The sequence below is a fragment of the Corvus cornix genome, chromosome 18, assembly GCF_000738735.6.
Source record: "Corvus cornix cornix isolate S_Up_H32 chromosome 18, ASM73873v5, whole genome shotgun sequence".
NCBI classification, from domain to species: Eukaryota; Metazoa; Chordata; class Aves; order Passeriformes; family Corvidae; genus Corvus; species Corvus cornix.
In genome coordinates this window covers 8,541,480-8,559,367 of record NC_046347.1, presented here as the reverse complement: position 1 = coordinate 8,559,367, position 17,888 = coordinate 8,541,480, and the positions used below count along the sequence as shown (strand labels likewise).

Sequence of the window (17,888 nt, the reverse complement as noted above, 5' to 3'; positions counted from 1 at the left end):
AATACCTTCTGTAAGAACAGCTTGATGTCATTAAAATTTTGATTTTTTTGTAAAAATGGTTCCAAAGTAAGCAGCAGTTTTAACAAGAGTTCTTCAGTAACTAGCAAAAAGAAAAAACAGAGTTCAGAAAATGAGAGAGAAATATTTATCTTTCTATAAAATTCACCTTTTCAATAGTCATAGTTCCTTTCAATTTTTATGTGAGTTCAACCAATTATTGACCCCCTCTATAACTGCATGTAAATTTTAATAGCTAAGACATAGATTATAGGGGTTTGGGATACTAAATATTTTGCATTTACTTGGAATAGTTAAATTATTTTTCAATAAACCATTCTTTGTCAGTCACAGGAGTAATAAATCAGAAAAAGGAAATTGGCAAATGTGATTCACTTAATTCCTATTTTTGAATATTTGTGGACGGTGTAGCAAAGCTGTCATAGAAGGAGACTGGGTAGCTTATAACATTATGCGCTTTTCATGTTTCTGTGAGCAGACCTGAGTAGCGTATGTTAGAATGAGATCATAAAGCACGAACAAAAATATTTAATGTATGTATACTATGTAAAATTGATGTGCTGTTTGTCTTGGCACACATATATATTGGAATATTAATGTTCTCTTTTCTGTAGACTACCCAGGAAGTCAGTAATAAACACGAAACATAGTTATCCATTGACTCACTGATTCCCTGTAATGAATATTTTATCTACACATGTGTGCTAGAAGCCATTAATGTCATTTGATGATGCACTTACAGTACCACACGCCCCCTCTTTTTTTTCCAAGCCAAGGTCACTATATCCAGCCATTGGTTTGCATTCTAGTTCCAGTGCAAGTTTAAATAGCTTAACTTTTTTTTCAAAATAATTGTAACAAAAAGTGCCTTAAAAGAAGCACATCCAAATAATAAATAACGGTGCCATCGTGCCTCCAGAGGATCCATTAACGGTGGGGCTGTGTAGATCTGATAGTGGCGTACGTTGGGTCCAGAATCATCAGCACTTTAACTTGGCTTTGTCAAGGGAAAGAAATCTCCCTCTAGTTCTTTCTGGTTTTTGAATCTTTAGCTCAAATTGAACCTAGGATAGAGGACTCTAAGATAATTAAGTCCCATGAGTTTTGTGAGAATCATTGCCTGGATAAAGAGGAGACCCTGGCAGTGACCTGAAGTGAAAGGAAAAAGCTGCAGCAGATCCCGTGCTTCTGGACCACGGGAGAGCCTGCTTGGGAGAGGGTCTGTCTGAATGCCTAGTGGGAAAAGCCTCAGCCACAGCCTTCAGTCAGCCATGAAATATAAATCCATAGGAAGCCGAACTTCCTTAGTTTTTATTCTCAAGGAACTATTAATCAGCTGGTTATCAGAATATTCAGAACAGGTTTTAATACAGTGTTGAAACTGTTAGAAAAGTGGAGCATAAACTCTGGTACTTTTCCCACCAGTGGGAAAAGTTTTGTCCAGAAAAGTCCTGGGATAGATTAGAGCTCTGTGTGTGGAAGAAGATTGTTTCACTTTGAGCTGAGCTGATGCTCCTGGGACCTGGGCTTTTTCACCTAGAAATACCTGGCAGAGAGGGTGTTGTTAATGGAAGCTTTCTCAGCATCTCTCCTGTTTTGTTAACCTGACAAACCCAGAGTGGGTTGACATCTGACTTGCCTTAAATGTGGTTACTAGAGAGGGAAAAGTCGAGCCAAAAATATTAGTTTGTTCACTCGTGGGTAATTGTTGGGGAAGCAGTTATTAGTCTGTGTGCTCTGCGTGTGCCCAATCTTACAAAAATGAGACTTCAGTTAAATTGCATTGGCAGGCTTGCTTTATTTTTGAAAAGAAATGTTTGTAATTAGTTAACCTTACAATTTCTCTCACAAGAATAGTTGAACCTCTTTTGTCTTGGACATTATACAGTTTCAGGAACACCCTGTGTGGCTTGCTGTGCTGTAGATGTATTTTGACTTAACTATTGGATTTAAAGCCTACAGCTTCACTTGACGCTTCCCATTACTTGTAATGGGTGAAACTGTGACAATAATTGTATATTTTTTAAGATACTTTAAAAACTTGCCATCTGTATAAGCATCTATTTTACGTGAAGCTTTTCACCACTAGATGAATGGTGGCTGGTGACCAATAACCTATTGCAGTTCTTGGGCAGATGATGTCTGTTGTGTTACCACTCATCTGAGGATATTCTTGGTGTAATAAAATCTTAAGGAGCTGCAAAAGCAGTTTTCTATTACCTCTTTTTTTCAAATGCCTTTAGGTTGTTGTCAATATTCTGGGTAGTGTAAACTTCCAATTGTTGGGCACGTGGAAGCCTTTGGTAACTCTATTTTTATCACACCATCCAAAGAACTGTATTTGATTTTTGGAGCAGACAGTGATGTGACAGTCTCTTTTCTACATGTACTTGAATGCTGAGTATCAGAAATACCTAAAACTTTTGGCTTTCTATTAGTGTTTTACTACTGTTGACTGTTTAGATTGAAATTATTGGGTGAAAATCCCTTAAATGGAGCTCTGCTTTAGGACTACCAGTATTTATTACTTTTATCATCTTTTAAAAACCCCAGCAACTACCAGTGTGGAACCAGGCACTTCTTTTTCAGGTTAACAGTGTTGTTAGCAGCCCCTTTCATCAAACTACTGTTCTGAAATTTTCCTGGGAACTTTTATGTCTTTTTCGTGTGGGATAGGTCAATGTGAGCGGATTGTTCTATGATTCCCTGTAGCTACTGATAGGCATCTCTTGTGTTTATGGAGGGCCAAAACTCCTTAGCAGAGTTGTAGCCAGATTTTACAGTGCTGAATTCTCATGGAATTGGAATCCCTGAATTCCCATTCATTAAAATCAGGATCTTTATGAATGTAAAAATTGGGAAAACATGAATTCCATTATTTAGACTGTCCAGGGTGGTGTTTCTCTGCCCTGGCTGTGGAGGTCTTCATGGGGAGTGCTCATGGATTGCCTCTGCTTGCTTTTATTCAGGCAGGGGGGGATCAGGAGTCTTGCAGGATCAGTGGGAGGGTATTCTGGGGGGAAAAGGATGACCAATGGTGTTTGGTTTTAAGTAGTGCCCGTGGGATGTGATTATTGGATGCACTTTTGTGTCTTTTCATTTCCTGGCATTAATAAATATTGGCGATCTCATGGGAAAAATATCCAAGGGAATCATATAGTGAGGAATCTCCTGCAGCAGCTGGTTCCAACCAAATAACTCTCCCCACTCCCCTTTTTTTTTTTTTTTTTTTTTTTTTTTTACTACTAGCTGTGGGAATTCATGCTTTTGCTCAATCCCCAAGAATCCTTTTGTGTTATCAGTAAATATTTTAATGTTTCACAGGGGAATCTAATATTTCCTGCTTACTAAACCTGTGATAATAGATAAGCATAGTAGTTGAACAGTGGTGCAATTTGTGAAGAGAAGTCTTCGTTGTGTACCTTGGCACCTTTATATGAAATTTGTCCCCTTTGACCTTTTATTTATTTATTTATTTAAATGTATTCTCATAGGTGATTGTTTTCCCGCGGGTATCTTTAGCTGACAAATGCAGATGTTCCTCCCTTTTAATTTAAACAAACAAAAAAAGCCTGAAACAATTATCAGCTGCTACAAATAAAAGATATCTTTGGAACCATCAAAACTCTGGCTTTAGAAGTTAGTGTGCTCCACCCAAATGCTCTTCAGGTAAAACCTTTTATTTATTACCATGCAGGATAACAGAAATCCTTGGCTGCCTAATGTTCTGTTTTTTATGATCAAAGAAGCTTTTGCTGGGCTATAGAACTGAACATAAGCCCCTGCTTGTGTCCCAGCACTAATTGTGGTGAACCAGCTCCAAGCCCCTCTCTGGTGAACTCACAGTTAGTAAAACAGTTGAGAGGGGGGAAAAAAAAAAAGGCATGTGAAACTGCTGCCTGAGGAAACCATGGCCATCTCACCTCCACTGTAATCTGCCTTGTGGTAAATTGCCAAAAGAGGACACTTCCAACTCAGCTTTCAGGAATTAATTTGCATGACAATATAAATGAGGAAGGAGCACAGTTAATTTATGTTCATTTTATTTTAAGCAGGATTTGCTGGAATGCTGGACAGGTAAAATAACTTCTTTTTTTAAAAGTTGGCAATCAGTAACTGAATTTTGTATTTCTGTTTTTCTTGCAGTACTGTGTGCAAAAAACTTGGTTAAAAAGGACTTTTTCCGTAAGTAGTTGTTAAGTTTTATACATTTATTTCTAGGTGGAACAAATATTATGCAAGTTCTATAGTCCAGTGTTTGCATGTGATCATTATATTAAGATATTTGCAGTACGGGTACTGAGGGCTTTGATGTTTTATTTCAGGGCTTCTGTTTTTGCCTTAGGTGACACTCATCACAGAACCATAATAATAATTAAAACACTGACACATTCTCTCTGTTTTTGTGGGAGTGGGAAGTGAATTTACCCACTCAGGCAAATTATGTGTTTTTCAAATTTAGTATCATATATTTATTAAGTTGTTTTTCATACAAGAACTTTTTGTTAAGCAAACAGATGTACTCCTTAATTATTAATAATCACCTCATAATATAGACATACTCTGAAATTATATTTTAATTAATTTTAATAATGTTTTGAAAGAAGTTCTAAGTAGATGAAGGAGGCAGAAAGGAATGCCATTGTCTGTGTCCTGCATGCACAGATCACCTGCCTGCCACCTCCCACCTGGGAGGAGAAGGAATTCAGAAGAGCAGACCTGAGCTTTGAAAAGAAATTGAAGAGGCAATGATCCAGAATTATACTGTGATTTGAGATACTTCTAAAACTTTGCTTATATCTGAATTTCTGTATTGATTGCAAGTTTTTGGGTGTTTAACAGTTTGATCATGCCTGAAAAAAACTCCTGAGGATCTGAAGTGTGTGGTGCTGAAGCACAGATGTCCCAAGGTCCCACTCCTTTGTCCCCCACTTGTCCCAAGGCCTCTGCTGCCTGACCAGTTCCAGCTGAGTCACCTGAGGAAGTGCAACTGGTGCAGAATTGCACCTCAGCAAATGTGATTAACGTTTCCCCACCTTAGTTCCTCCAGCTGACTCACAACACTGGATGAGGGGAGGAATGAATTAGTGTAAAGGCAAAAGGGACAGGACCTGGGGCATCAGTGGTGGGCCCATCCCTTGGTGTCAGTTCAGCACAAGGTGCTCTGTTTCCATCCCTGGCTCTGGAGTTCAGCACCATCTTTACACTGATTTTTGGTGTTCAGATGAACTTGTGTTCAGTGTTTCTGAGCTGGCAGCAAATGGAACACAAAGCCAGCAGTACACCAAGTAGATCCCAAAAGCAAGAATAACCTGTTACAGGCAATTCTCTGTTACACCAATATCAGCCAAAGTAATGACTGTGATTTGATCTTAAACATAAAAAGAATGTAAATCTGTTTTCTGGCTTCTTTGTATACTGAGAATTTACTCAAACCTGAATTAGGAAGATTAAGGAGTTTAAATTTTTTTTTCTGAATGTGTTTGACTTACACAACTTTTTCTTAGTCCATATCAGTGAACTAAATTGCTAATGTACCCATTTCCTTTGTTTAATACATCATGTTATTCCCATTCTTTAAGTAGGACTCTCATTTATGAATAAAAGGCAAATAAATCTTCAAATGAAAGATTAAATAATTGAGCAGTGATAAAGGACTTCAAAGCATCCTGATCCACTTGCTAGCTTTTTTTTCTTTTCCTCCTGTTAGGACTTCCTGACCCCTTTGCTAAGGTCGTGGTGGATGGATCTGGCCAATGCCATTCTACAGATACTGTGAAGAATACACTTGATCCAAAATGGAATCAGCATTATGACCTGTAGGTGGTAACAGTGATAACCAAAGGTTTGAAGTGAAATCCTCTAAAGTACACAGACAATGTCAGATGTTCATTATCCTGTCTTATGTATGGCTTGGAAAGTATCCCAGAGTTTATTAGTTTGAGTGAAAAGTACATGTAGCAAAATTCCACTTTCTCCTTTACCTCAAAATTTAAACACTACACTTGTTTTTCTAATGCTGATGTCTGCAGCATACTTTACATAGACTACAGCATTGTTTTATTGTGGTATTTTCGTGTTAACACTTCTGTAAAATGAAGCAAGTAATTGACAGTATTTCTCTCAAGCTGCTCTTGATGATATTTTTGTCTGTTGTGGTGCTACAGTATCTTTGTGTGCCTTTTGTTTCATTTTCTCTCTTTTCTGTCATTTTCTGTCCCAAATGTTGTTCTCACTCTGAATTATTGTTATCATCACTTGAGCACCTTTTGGTGCTTTTGAGCAGTAGAATCAGTATGGCATATACATGTCATGGTGTTCCTCTCTTTCTAAAGCATAGACTATTTCTGTACAATATAAGTTATTAAAGCTTTAATTTTTATGTAAGTCTCTGTGTTTGTGCATGCTTTATTTTCCTTCTGTTCTTTATCTTTTTTCTTGGGATGAAAGATGAGGAAGAGAAATGAACTGTTTTGCGTGATTGTATTCTCCTGTTCTGATCTGACTTTTTCCCCATGGCTCCATTCCCTGTCCTATATTATTAGAGACTGTTTGAACATACTTAGGTTAACTTTGGCCATCACCAAACCTGCAACAAATCTGGTATTGGTACACAGACAATTTCTTGTCCCTCTTTTTCCCGGTGAAGAAAAGCAGCTTGATGGGTCTCACAGCAGAATGTGGAAGGCCTGGTTTAAAGTCATGTCTTGATCTACTCCTTATTTGAATATCCAAGACTAAATATGCAAAGTCAATGTTCATGATGTGTTAGTACAGAATACAGAACATTTTCTTCACTGCTTAACAAAATATCATGGCAGTTTAGTGAAATAATAATATTATAGTTTTATTATTCAAACCCAGTCCAAGCTTAGATTCTGCATGTGAGACTGTAATTCATATTAATGAGAGAAATGGATACAAAATTAATTTTAACTTCACGTATAGCAAATGGCTCTCTTTTCTATTGAAAGAATTCTAAGTTAATTTGATTTTTTTAATGTTACTAAACCTATCAAAATGTTGATTTGTACAGAATGGAGGTTTCAGGCATTTGCTGTTCCATGTGCTCTCCAAGGATCAGAGTAGAGCTAAGGAGAAAATCCCTGAAACCGAGCACAGACTTTTATTGTTTTTTAGTTAGGTGGGTCTGTTAATGAGCATTAATGCACAGCTTTACAGGGATAGAAGGTGGAAAATGCTGCCGGCATGGCTGTGTGCAAATCCTTCTGTAACCTTTGTACAGCTGGGGAAGAGACTCTCCTGCAGGAGGAAGGTGGGCATTGTTTGGCACTTAGTCCACTGTGAAATTCTGTGTGGAAGTCACTGGCTCCCTGTGACTGCCCCAGTACTGGCCAGTTTGAAGTGCTGTGGGACTGTGGAGTCATCTGGAGTGGCTGTAAAGGATGCTCAATGCTCCATGGGCTGATGATTTGATTCCCTTGTGGAGAAAAGGAGCGGAGGACATGGGAAATGAAGGAGGATGTTGATATGCAACACGAGTAATGGAAAAAAACAGTAAAATCTTTAGGAAAAATTCCTTTCTGGTTATAACTTTTAAGGAGGGATGAAGAGAAGGTATTTTTAGGTTGTTTTATAGAACAAGCCGTGGTTGTATCTGAATCTGAATCTTTCCAAGACTGTGATTGCAATCCACAAGATATTATAAAAAGCAGAGAGAGAACAGCGGTTTCTGGCAGAATATTTTGCTCGAGCAGATTTGAAGCATCTCTTGCTGGATTGTCCAAAGGAATTTAGACCTGTGTGAAGGATGGTGGTTTGGATTTTTTTTCTTGTTTGCAGAGGAAGTCCCCCTAAAAAATAGATTTTGTTATATTAGTGTATTGTTTTCAATATAAAATGTTGTCCTGTAGGGAAAACTACTTTGATTCTGGCTGTTGACAGAACCCTGATGACAGAAGTATATCCAGTATTTCTAATCCAAAGTAAAATTTAATGTTGTGTCAAGCTTTGTTATTTGAAAGTAATCCTTTCTCTCTCCAAATTTTCTTCATAATAATTTAACCCCTTCTATTGTCTCACCTGTTATTCCTATCTCTATGGAAATGTATTTCCATTTATAAACATCTGTCACATTATCTTCACTTCCTATTTAAAACAGCAGTAAAAGGTTAAATCTCTTTGGTACAACAACTCACTGCCTGGCTATTATTGTAAGGTAATTTTTTACTGTATAATATACCCAGTGTCAGGTCTCAGCTTTTCATCTGCACCAGATATTAAGATACTTTTTTCATGTATCATATGATGGCAAATGCAAATGGCACAGTCAGATGGAGCTGTTGTAATATATTTATGCAGTAATGTCTGAATTAAGTTGCTAATTCCAAGAGAATGTTGCGGCTTGCTAACCTGATGCAGCATAAGTAGATATTCTGTTGTATAAGAACTTTTTAAAAGGACTTCTGCAGTGTTATAAAGAGCAGAAAGAGGTTGGCTTTTGCCTTATGTGGTTCTTAATTCAGATCTTAGTGTGAAAAGGAAGTGGTTGAATTAGTGGCTTGGATTCTTCAGCCTAGATAGGTGTGTGTGCGTAGAGAGGGGGAATCTGGGAGACTTTCCAGAAAGAAATTGCTAAGTAGTTGCTGTCTGGATGTAGTTTAATGTCAGTAAAATACCATGCTTGCCCGGGATGTACTCCCCTTCCTTATTTTCAGTCTTGTTTGTGTTTTTGCTATTGTTCAGGCCTTTCCTTAGGGCTTTTGAATAACCAGACTTGACACATTTACAGACTTTCTTGCATTCAGAGCTAAATTACCTAAACCAGCAGTTCAGGAACTTAAATCCACTTTTTCTCTTCATTCCCCTTTCTTCCCTACTGCAGTAGCCAGATCTCTCCTACCTTCCCCTGCCCAGTCTGCTCCAGCCTCCCCAGCAGCCTCTGCCCTTAAGGCACAGCAAGTCACATCGTCCCTTTCTCTCTGAAAGGTATTTGTACCGTAATCTCCACCAAAAGCTGCTTCTGGTACCAGTTTTACTCTCTGCCCTTCAAGTCCTCACCCCCAGGCTCCGGCATGGACTCTTCTCCTTTGTGATCTCTCTCAGATGAAACCTCCCACAAGTAACTCCTGCTCTTCTCAAAATCTCCTCACTGCAGGTTCTAGTGTCCTTTGGTGCCTTCGCATCCTCAGGCTGTTGTGGTGTCCGGGCAGAATCACTTTTCTCCCCAGTCCTCTGACTCTATTTTGCCTAGTTACTGCTAACGATCCTGGATTTTTCTCCGGGAGAGAAGGCAGCAGCTCTGCCTAGTGCTGCTTTAGACAATCCCATCCTGGATTAGGCTCCTAAAGAGCCATCAAACAGCTCTGTGCAATTGCTTTTCCTTCTCCACATGGTGGTTGAGGCCAGTTGGATGAAGCTGGATGCCCTTTGCAGCAGCCAGTGAGTACCACGTGTCCCTGCTCCACTCCTGTTACTTTCCTGCCTCAGCCACAGTCCCTGGCAGGTCCTGGTGACCATCCGAGAGGCTCAAACACCCTTCAGTTGCTGCCAGAGATGAGCAGTGCCAAGAGGGAAGTGAATGAATATGGGAGAGAAAAAATTGGGGTGCTGTTTTTCATTCTGTCTCTTCACACCCTCCTCTCCTCAGTCTGAAAGAAGCTGGTAACTCGAAGCAGAACACTGAGATTATATTAGAAAAAAAATCAGAAATGGGAAAATGGAGAAACAAACCAAGTAGTTCATCCAGGTTGTAAAAACAGTCTGTGTGACAGCATGGATTAGAAATAGGGAATTCCTGGCTTCCAAACCTGAGTTCATACCTCGTGATGCTGCATTTTTCTCTCTTTCTGGAAGGAGTATGTCTGGCTTGTGATCAGGAAAAGGTGTGTTTTTTCAGGAATATTTTTTCCACTTTCTTCATTCCACATTTCTCCAGCGAGCTGGACTCTTCAGGGAAAGTGTATGTAATGCCATGGGGATGAAAAGTCACTTGATACCAAACCTTCCTAAGTGGTCGACAAAATAACAATTGTCCCTGTGTTTTAAATTTTTATTAAAATAATTTAGAGGTTTCTAGTAAGGCATGAATTTGATTTTTTTTTCTTAGAAGTGGAAGAGTAGGGAAATTAAAATTTCTGAACATGCAGTTCTTAACCAGAGCCCTAATTTTAAAGGTTCTGAAAATATGGAAGTTAACAAAATGTCTGTGCAATTGAATTTCTGTGTTTCCACTTCATTAATACTAATCCTGTTATATCTGTTGAAATACTGAAGCTGTGGAATAGATATTGCTGATAGGATAGAGGGAAAAAAGAAATATAAGCTCCAAGAACTTTAATTATGAGGAGGAAGAGAGAGTCATCCAACGAAATGGGGTGGGGGGGAGTTTTTTTTTGTGTCTGGTTTGGTTTATTGCACTTTATTTTTTGGAACATACTTTTTAAATAAAAAATAAAATTCCTAGATCAGGCTTTTATGTTGGAACTTTGTTGATGTAAAACAAATGTAACTTATCCACCAAATGAATTGGAAGTGTCAACTTATCCTATTGTCACTCTCTAAATACAACTATGAGTTTTCATGCCTGAAATGATGCAGAAATATAGATGAAACATTTTGCTGTAAAGCCAACTAGATGTTACTTAACTATTTGTTTTCTTCCTTTATTAAAAAAAGAGACATTTTTATTTGGAAAAATGAAGCTTGTCTTGCTTGTTTTCTTTAAAAGTGTGAACCAGCCCAGGTTTTTGGGTGCAAAAAACAAGAGTAGGTTATAGTGGCATGTGGAGTCCTCACCTGCTTGGTGTGGATGGTGAGTGTTCATCCCAACCCTGAGAACCTCACCCTGAAACATTACAGGAATTCTTGGAAACTGTTGTGTATTCAGCTCTTCTACGTATTATTCAAACTGTTCTATTATGAAATTGTGTTTAACCATATACCTTTGACTTTTTTAAAGCAACAAGGAAAGCTGGAAAATTCAAGACAGGTCATGATAAGTCTTTTATTTTTAAGTGCACCTAAATTGTTCTCATAAGAATTTATTTTAAGTACATAAAACATTGTAGACTGCAACTGTGCACGTGATTACCCATCTTCATCTTGTTTCTTTATGCAAAATTGGCATTGTCAAGGTTGTAAGGCCAAAAATCTGACCTATGTTATACAATCAGTTTACTGTTCAAAAAACTTCGGGGCTTTTTAATGTGAAGTTTGTGTTTTGTTTGGGTTTGTTTGTTTTTGTATAAATGTGCAGTGGTTACTTTAAACCATCAGGCTATTCTGTCTTCTACTTCTTGGATCAGTTGCTGTCTGCAGGTAGGAAAAAGAAGTTGTAAAAGTTCTGCTTTTTGGAAAAGGAAAAATGGGAGAAGTGTTAACCTGATCACAGCTGTAATTTTAAGCCATGCCAGTTAGTTCAATTATTTGGTTTGCCAACCTTGACAGTATCATTTCTATCTTTATGAAAATATTAAGATGTTTAAAAGCCAATAAAGCCACAGTCAATGGGGAGATGTATTTAGACATTGGTTAATCAGTTTTCATTCAAAAACAAACAAAAAAGAAGCACTTGAAACTAAACTAAGGCCAGAATTTGTGGTCTGGGAAGAGAGAACTACAAGCAGTTCTTGGGATCTAAGCCATAGTTACAAATTCATTTCCTTCAGTTTGAAACAGCCATAATAATGCAGTATTGGCAATGGGTGGTTTCTCTTGAGTGTTTTGAAATTGTCCTCTGAAAGTTTTGAAAACAAAAACGAGCTCACGAAGTAATTGTCTCTGAAGAAAAAAGCTTCAAACAAAAAAAGCGAAAGTAAAACAGCCTACAGTGTCCAAATTTCTCCAAGGCAATGAACAGAGATCCAGGTTTTGCCAAGCATGTCTGTGGGAATGCTGCGAGGAGACAGTCCTGGTGTGAGCAGGGGCAGGAGGGGAACGTGGCACATCCCAGCTAAAACCCTGTGTGAGCACTTGTCATGGCTGTGATGTGTAATGTATGTCCCAAACATACTTTGCTGAGGGTAAATCAGCCTCCAGGGCTTGGTTAACTGCAGCTGTGTGATGGCTTGGCCTGACATCGTCCTGGGTGCTCGGAAGCACCTGCAGGGGGGTCCCTGCATTCCTGGTGTTTGGAGGAGCAGCCCCTGAAGAGCTTGTGGCTCCTGTCCGGGTGCTGGGGCTGCTGTCCCTGCTCCCACTGATCCCAGACACTGCTGGTATGCCATGAGCATTGCCCTCCCTTGGGATAGGCTGAGCTGGGGCACAGAGCTGAGCATGTTTGTGGCTGCTCGGAGAGCTGAGGTCGAGGGCCAGCCTGCAGCCTGCTCATGTTGCTGTTAGAACAGATTTTGGTTGGGTCACATGAATGCCTTCTCCCAGAATCAGGTTTTTAGAGCAGTTTGTGTTCAAGTGAGCTCCTCCATGAGACATGCTTCCATTGAAGTACAGTGTGTACATCTTACCTGCAGATGACATGCTCTCCCTTGCCATTACAGTGTGTGTTAAATTTTTAATATAGTGGTTGATGATCTTTTTTCCCCCCAAGGTGATTTCTGATGCATCATCAAAGTGTTCAGTAAGTGCCATTGACAGTACTGTTTTTTCCACGTTTTTCAGATATATTGGGAAGTCGGATTCAATAACAATCAGTGTGTGGAATCACAAGAAAATTCATAAAAAGCAGGGAGCTGGTTTTTTGGGTTGTGTGAGACTTCTTTCAAATGCAATCAACCGCCTTAAAGACACTGGTTGTAAGTAAGCTAAGGACAAGTTTCTTCTTTCAGCCCAAGCTTGCATGCACAGACTTTTAAAGAATGACAGTTAATTGGGTTTTTGCTGGGTTTTATAAAGCTTGTGTATTCCAGTTGGTTTGGTGGTTTGTGATGGTGTTTGTTTCATTGTGTGATTTATACCTTGTGCCCTCATTTTGTAGATCAGAGGCTGGATCTGTGCAAGCTTGGGCCAAATGACAACGATACCGTTAGAGGACAGATAGTAGGTGAGTAAAGGTTTTTATCTTTTAGTTCTCTTTTTATCTTTAGTTTCTATGGTAGCTGTAGAAATACCCTTCCTGTATGTCAGTTTTCTATACTGAATTCTCCTGTGTACTGCCAGAGCCATTTGGACCTCAGGCTAGAAGTATGTAGGCAGAGAATTAAAAAAAATTCCAAACACCAAACGAAAAACCAAAACAAAATGTTCAAACCACCAAAATAAAACCCCAAACCAAAGTATTATTATAAGTGTTGGGGCAAATAAGACCATAGGTAATAAAAAAATTTATTTAGGAAGTTTTTCATTTCACTGTAAAGAATGGTGGCAGTTTGAACTGAGTATGAGCTCTCTGTGAAAAACTGACTACAAAATTCTTTGCCATTGAGAGCTCCAGCAAGGTTGTGCTGGGTTTTGGGAAAGTGTGAAGTATCTTGCTTACAAGCAAGTAAAATTGCTGTCTGGCATGACTTGGTCAATTAATTCTGTGTTTTCATGGCTTATTAACAAGTCTGTCACCAACCTCAGTAACTGTGCTTTGTCATTCTCTGAACTTGTACACTTTAAATAACTTAATTAAAAAGAAGCTGGCAAATTGAAAAGCAAGTATCCACAAAAAACTTCATAAACACTCTCTTCTGGGTGCCTTCTCAGTTCTTTGTGATGGCAGCATTTCCAATAGGTCATTTAAGTCAAAAGTTGGTCAGGATAAGGAGGTTCTTTATTTTTATAGCAAGACGTTACTGACAATATTTGGACATGATGTAAAAAGAAAAGTGAATTTTTATGCTCAGTTTTACGTTCAGTTCCTAGTTGAAATGATATCCAAGGAGTGCTTCTGTCAGCCAGGGAACACCACTGAAATATCAGTCAGCAAATAAGTGTGTTTGTTTGCCTCCCTCAGAGTGCTCTGTTGAATAGCACCTGTGACTTTTTGTGTTGCCTTAACCAACTGTCTCCATCTGATCTTCAAGTGCTTGCATTAAGATAAGAATGTGGTGGCACAGGAGAGTCAAATGATGGTAGAAATGTGGAATTGTAAGTGCATTGCTGACACTTCAGGCTGTTCTTGATTAACTTTTCCACATGAGCTTGTATGGAAGAGTAAAGGATAAATCAGTCACTTTTCTGGGTGTGTTTTGTTCTGGGTTTGGTTTGCTTGCTGGGTTTGCTCCAGTGTACTGGTCCCCTGAGCATCCCTGTGTGTGTGTGCAGCTTTGTTTGTGGGGTGCCTTTGGAGAGGAGGCTGAGCTGGATGCACAGGAGAGCAGGTTCAGGGTGTGCTGGGAGCAGGGAGCTCCATTCTGCTCACACCATGGAGCAGGGACTGTGCTCTCATGCTGCCCTCCAGAGTATGAACTCACACCCTGGTCAGCATGGCTGGAGGATGCTGCTGTTCATTAAAGGGAAAAAAAAAACCAAACCAAAAAACCAAACCAAAAACCCCTCCCCAAAACAGAAAGGTCTGGGAAGGCTGTGGCAAATCCATTGCAGTGTGCAATGGCAAAGAGACTTCAGAGAGAACTGGTCAGAGAACTAGTCAGGGAGAAGTTGTCAAAACTAGTTAGCAGTGTGGGCGTAAACTAGACTGCCAGGTTGGCTTTAGCTGATGTGCCCATGAGAAGTGGTGCAGCCACAGCAGCACTGGCTCTGTTGGGATGCTGCTGGGGCTGTCCCTGAACACCAGGAGCTGTTGGATCGTGCACTGAACCTACAAAAACCCACCTTGTCAGGTTACAGCAGAGACCCAGAGCAAATCAGTGTGTTCTGTTTTCTGTTGATATCATCAGGAAGGTTAAGTTTACTCAGTCATGACTCTGTTTTAATTTAATGCATCCTTGGTAAGATTCCAGAGACTCCTGTCTTTGTTATTTTAGTTGTCATTATTAATCTTCTTATATTTTAATCTTTCTTTGCTAATGCAACTTCGTTGAGTGGATGAATGAGGCTGAGTAAAACTAGATAATTCCACTGCAGTAGCTGGATGGTGAAGAAATCTGGATTAAAAATAAGAAAAAAGAATAAGTTATAAATACACTCTCAGTTCTTCAAATTATAAACTCTCTTGAATTCGGAGACCATGCAAGATTGGAAACCAGTATTAAAATGTAATTGATGCCTTCAGCAGATGATAATCTTGAAAATCAAGTGCACAGTGGGTATGTCTTGGTACAGGGACTAAGGGGATCTTGATCTTAAATCCCTGGGTTATCTTCAAAGAGAGGAAGAAAGGGGGGCATTTTGAGCAATGGATCCAGGGGCACCTGAACTGTGTCTTAATCTTGCAGCTCTTCTGTGCCACCACTTTATTTCTGATGTGGCAGTGCAGAAAAAAATGAGCCCTTATTACAAAATGAAGCTGTGCACAAATTTTGGTCCTCACATAGGCAAAGAGAAGGTAATTGCCTTTGTTTAGTTTAATTTCTGTCTGTGTGTTTTGCTTGCCAAACCTTGCCTAACTGCAGTGGTGTGAACTTGTAGTGTGTGGGGTTGTGGCAGAATAAATACATCATCCAATTTTGGTTTGGTTGAATTTAAAGGTGTCTTTCCCTCTAAGAAGTTGTTTTGTAATGTTAGTGTTCATGGAAGAGTAGGGGGTTAATACGGATTAGGAACGCAGCAGTGCACCAGGGCTCCCTGGGTTGGTCTGTTGAATTCTAAGCTTCAAAACATGTCGTTGTTGAAAATTTGGGGACTCAGGCAAAATCTGCCAGTTCTGCTCCAACTTTTTAAATTTTGTGATCTTTACAAAAGTTTGGTTGCATCCAGGTTAAGGTCTGTAAGATCATTTCACTGCATGTATAAATTGGACTTGAAGACAGTTGACCAGAGGTACATTAGTGCCACCTCAAGAAATGTGGGCCACAGCACGTATTTGGATTTTTAAGCAATTGTTGTATTGTTAAAGGCATAACAAAACCTCAGAAAACCACCCCAACCCTGCAGCAATACAAGTATAATAAATTATCAGATTGGACACTTGCAAATTGTGATACTGGGAACAAAAGCAGCCTAAAAAAATCTTTGTTTTCATAATTGCAGTACAAAAGCTTCAGGCATAAATACCCATTACAATGAATCATGTGAAAAAAAAAAATTAAAAGTGAAGCAGTTTTGGTGAGGGCAAGCAAGGGCTTTTCAGGGCGCTTTGTGTGAGTTGCATTTGACTTCTTACCACTGGTGTTAAAAAGTAGCCATAAACCAAACCTGAAGTGCTTCTAGCAGTTACATTTTGCCTGGTTTTGTGTTTGTGTGCATGTATGTGTGTTGAAACCCATGGGCACACAAAATACCAGAGTCAAAACCAGGGAGGAATTCCTTATTTTAGCTCTTCCTATTTAGAGTTCTGTTGGCCCTGTCCCTGCCATGCCTGAGGTGAAGCACCCCACTGCCACCAGCTGAGTGTCATAATTCATCTCAACACACACAATTAGTTGCAGTTTCACAGTTCACTTCCTTTTCTGCCTTAACTTGCACTCATATTCCTTAAGCTAACTTTTTTGAAGATGTAGAGAATTCCATGTATGAAAGCACACAGTTCCTGTGCAACCATCTTTGATTTGTGAGAAAGAAAACATATCCAGAACATGTCTCAGCTTAGTCCTCCAAGTTGTACCAATTCTCTTTCAAATGTAACCATAATTTTGCATTCAGGTGCCACATCTTTAATAATTCTTTTATTATCCTAATAGTCAGTCTTCAGTCCAGAGACCGAATAGGCACAGGAGGACAAGTTGTGGATTGCAGTCGGTTATTCGATAACGATTTACCAGATGGGTAAGCTGACATCACTGTGATGTAAACACAAATACAGCTCATACAACAGACTTCTACAGTAGTGAGGAGTCAGTGTGAAAATAAATTACTTTAAATCTTGCACTTAGAGTTCTGCAGTTCTGCATTCAGAACAGGAGCTAAGCAAGCTGGGATACACAGAGCAGTTGACAGTTTGGTTGTTGTCTTATCTCCACTTGGAAAAGGGGAGGTGACGTATGTAAATAAATGCTTTGAAAAATAACTTGTCTAAGAAAACATGTATTTCGAATTAAATCACGGCCAGCAAAGTGACCTATGCATGCAGTAGTTCTGTAGCAAGGAAGTGACCACAGGACCTGGCTGCCCTTCTGCAGCACTGTGCAGAGGTATAGATCCACTGTAATAAACATGGATCACTTGTTCCATGCACCTCTTAGTGAAGAAAACATGACTGGAAAGGTACTGCAGCCCAAGTTCTTGCTTGGCAGGGTTTAGGATTCTGGTTTGTCCCTGTGAGAGTTAATGACATCATTATCACCTTAAACAGTTTTGCAAACACAGGAAAATGGTCTGGTTTAGGTTCTGGTGCTGTCAGCAACTTCTTCAGCGAAAACACAGACTTTCTGAATGTGATTCTTGGCAGGTAAAGACAGGAGTAAATTAGTTTTCAGAGAATAAATTTTGAAATGTAAATCATCATCCTAGTCCTTAACAGCATTCTTTTGTTAATTTGGAGTCCAGATAAGTCAAAAACATTTTTGAAAATGCTTCTAAATTTTCGCTTCAGATTGTTCCCTGCATAAAGATTGCTCACTTAATTGTGTGACTGCAAAATTTGCTGTGCAGCCTCATGTATTTCAGAGTGCAAATTTAATAATAATTCAAAAATCACATTATTTGAAGCTGATTTTTAGTGAAAGCAAGTAGTGCATGAAGATGTTATGAAAGCACTTGTTAGAGTCAGTGGTCAAAAGAAGTTAAATGCATTATTAAACATGATGTTTCCAAGAAGTTTCTTTACATGGCTATTTGGATTTAATTAGAATTCAAGCAGTTATTGAATATGAAGGTGTGATACTGTTAATGATGTGCCTGGTTCCAAGGGAAGAATATGTTAAATCATTTCTGAGTTCAACTTTCAGTTGTTTCCTGTCACCTTG

The 17,888-nt window shown here is 39.1% G+C and overlaps 1 protein-coding gene across 2 annotated transcripts in view; it reads left to right on the top strand.

The window, feature by feature from the left end:
* The window catches only part of SMURF2 (SMAD specific E3 ubiquitin protein ligase 2), a 60,002-nt gene that overhangs the window by 23,405 nt on the left and 18,709 nt on the right, over positions 1-17,888 (top strand). For both annotated transcript variants that reach the window (XM_039562499.1, XM_010407373.4), the window contains 5 exons: positions 4,165-4,203; positions 5,729-5,837; positions 12,598-12,731; positions 12,914-12,979; positions 16,665-16,749. In XM_039562499.1, coding sequence (XP_039418433.1) covers positions 4,165-4,203; positions 5,729-5,837; positions 12,598-12,731; positions 12,914-12,979; positions 16,665-16,749 — 433 coding nt within the window. The remainder of the gene's footprint in view (positions 1-4,164; positions 4,204-5,728; positions 5,838-12,597; positions 12,732-12,913; positions 12,980-16,664; positions 16,750-17,888) is intronic.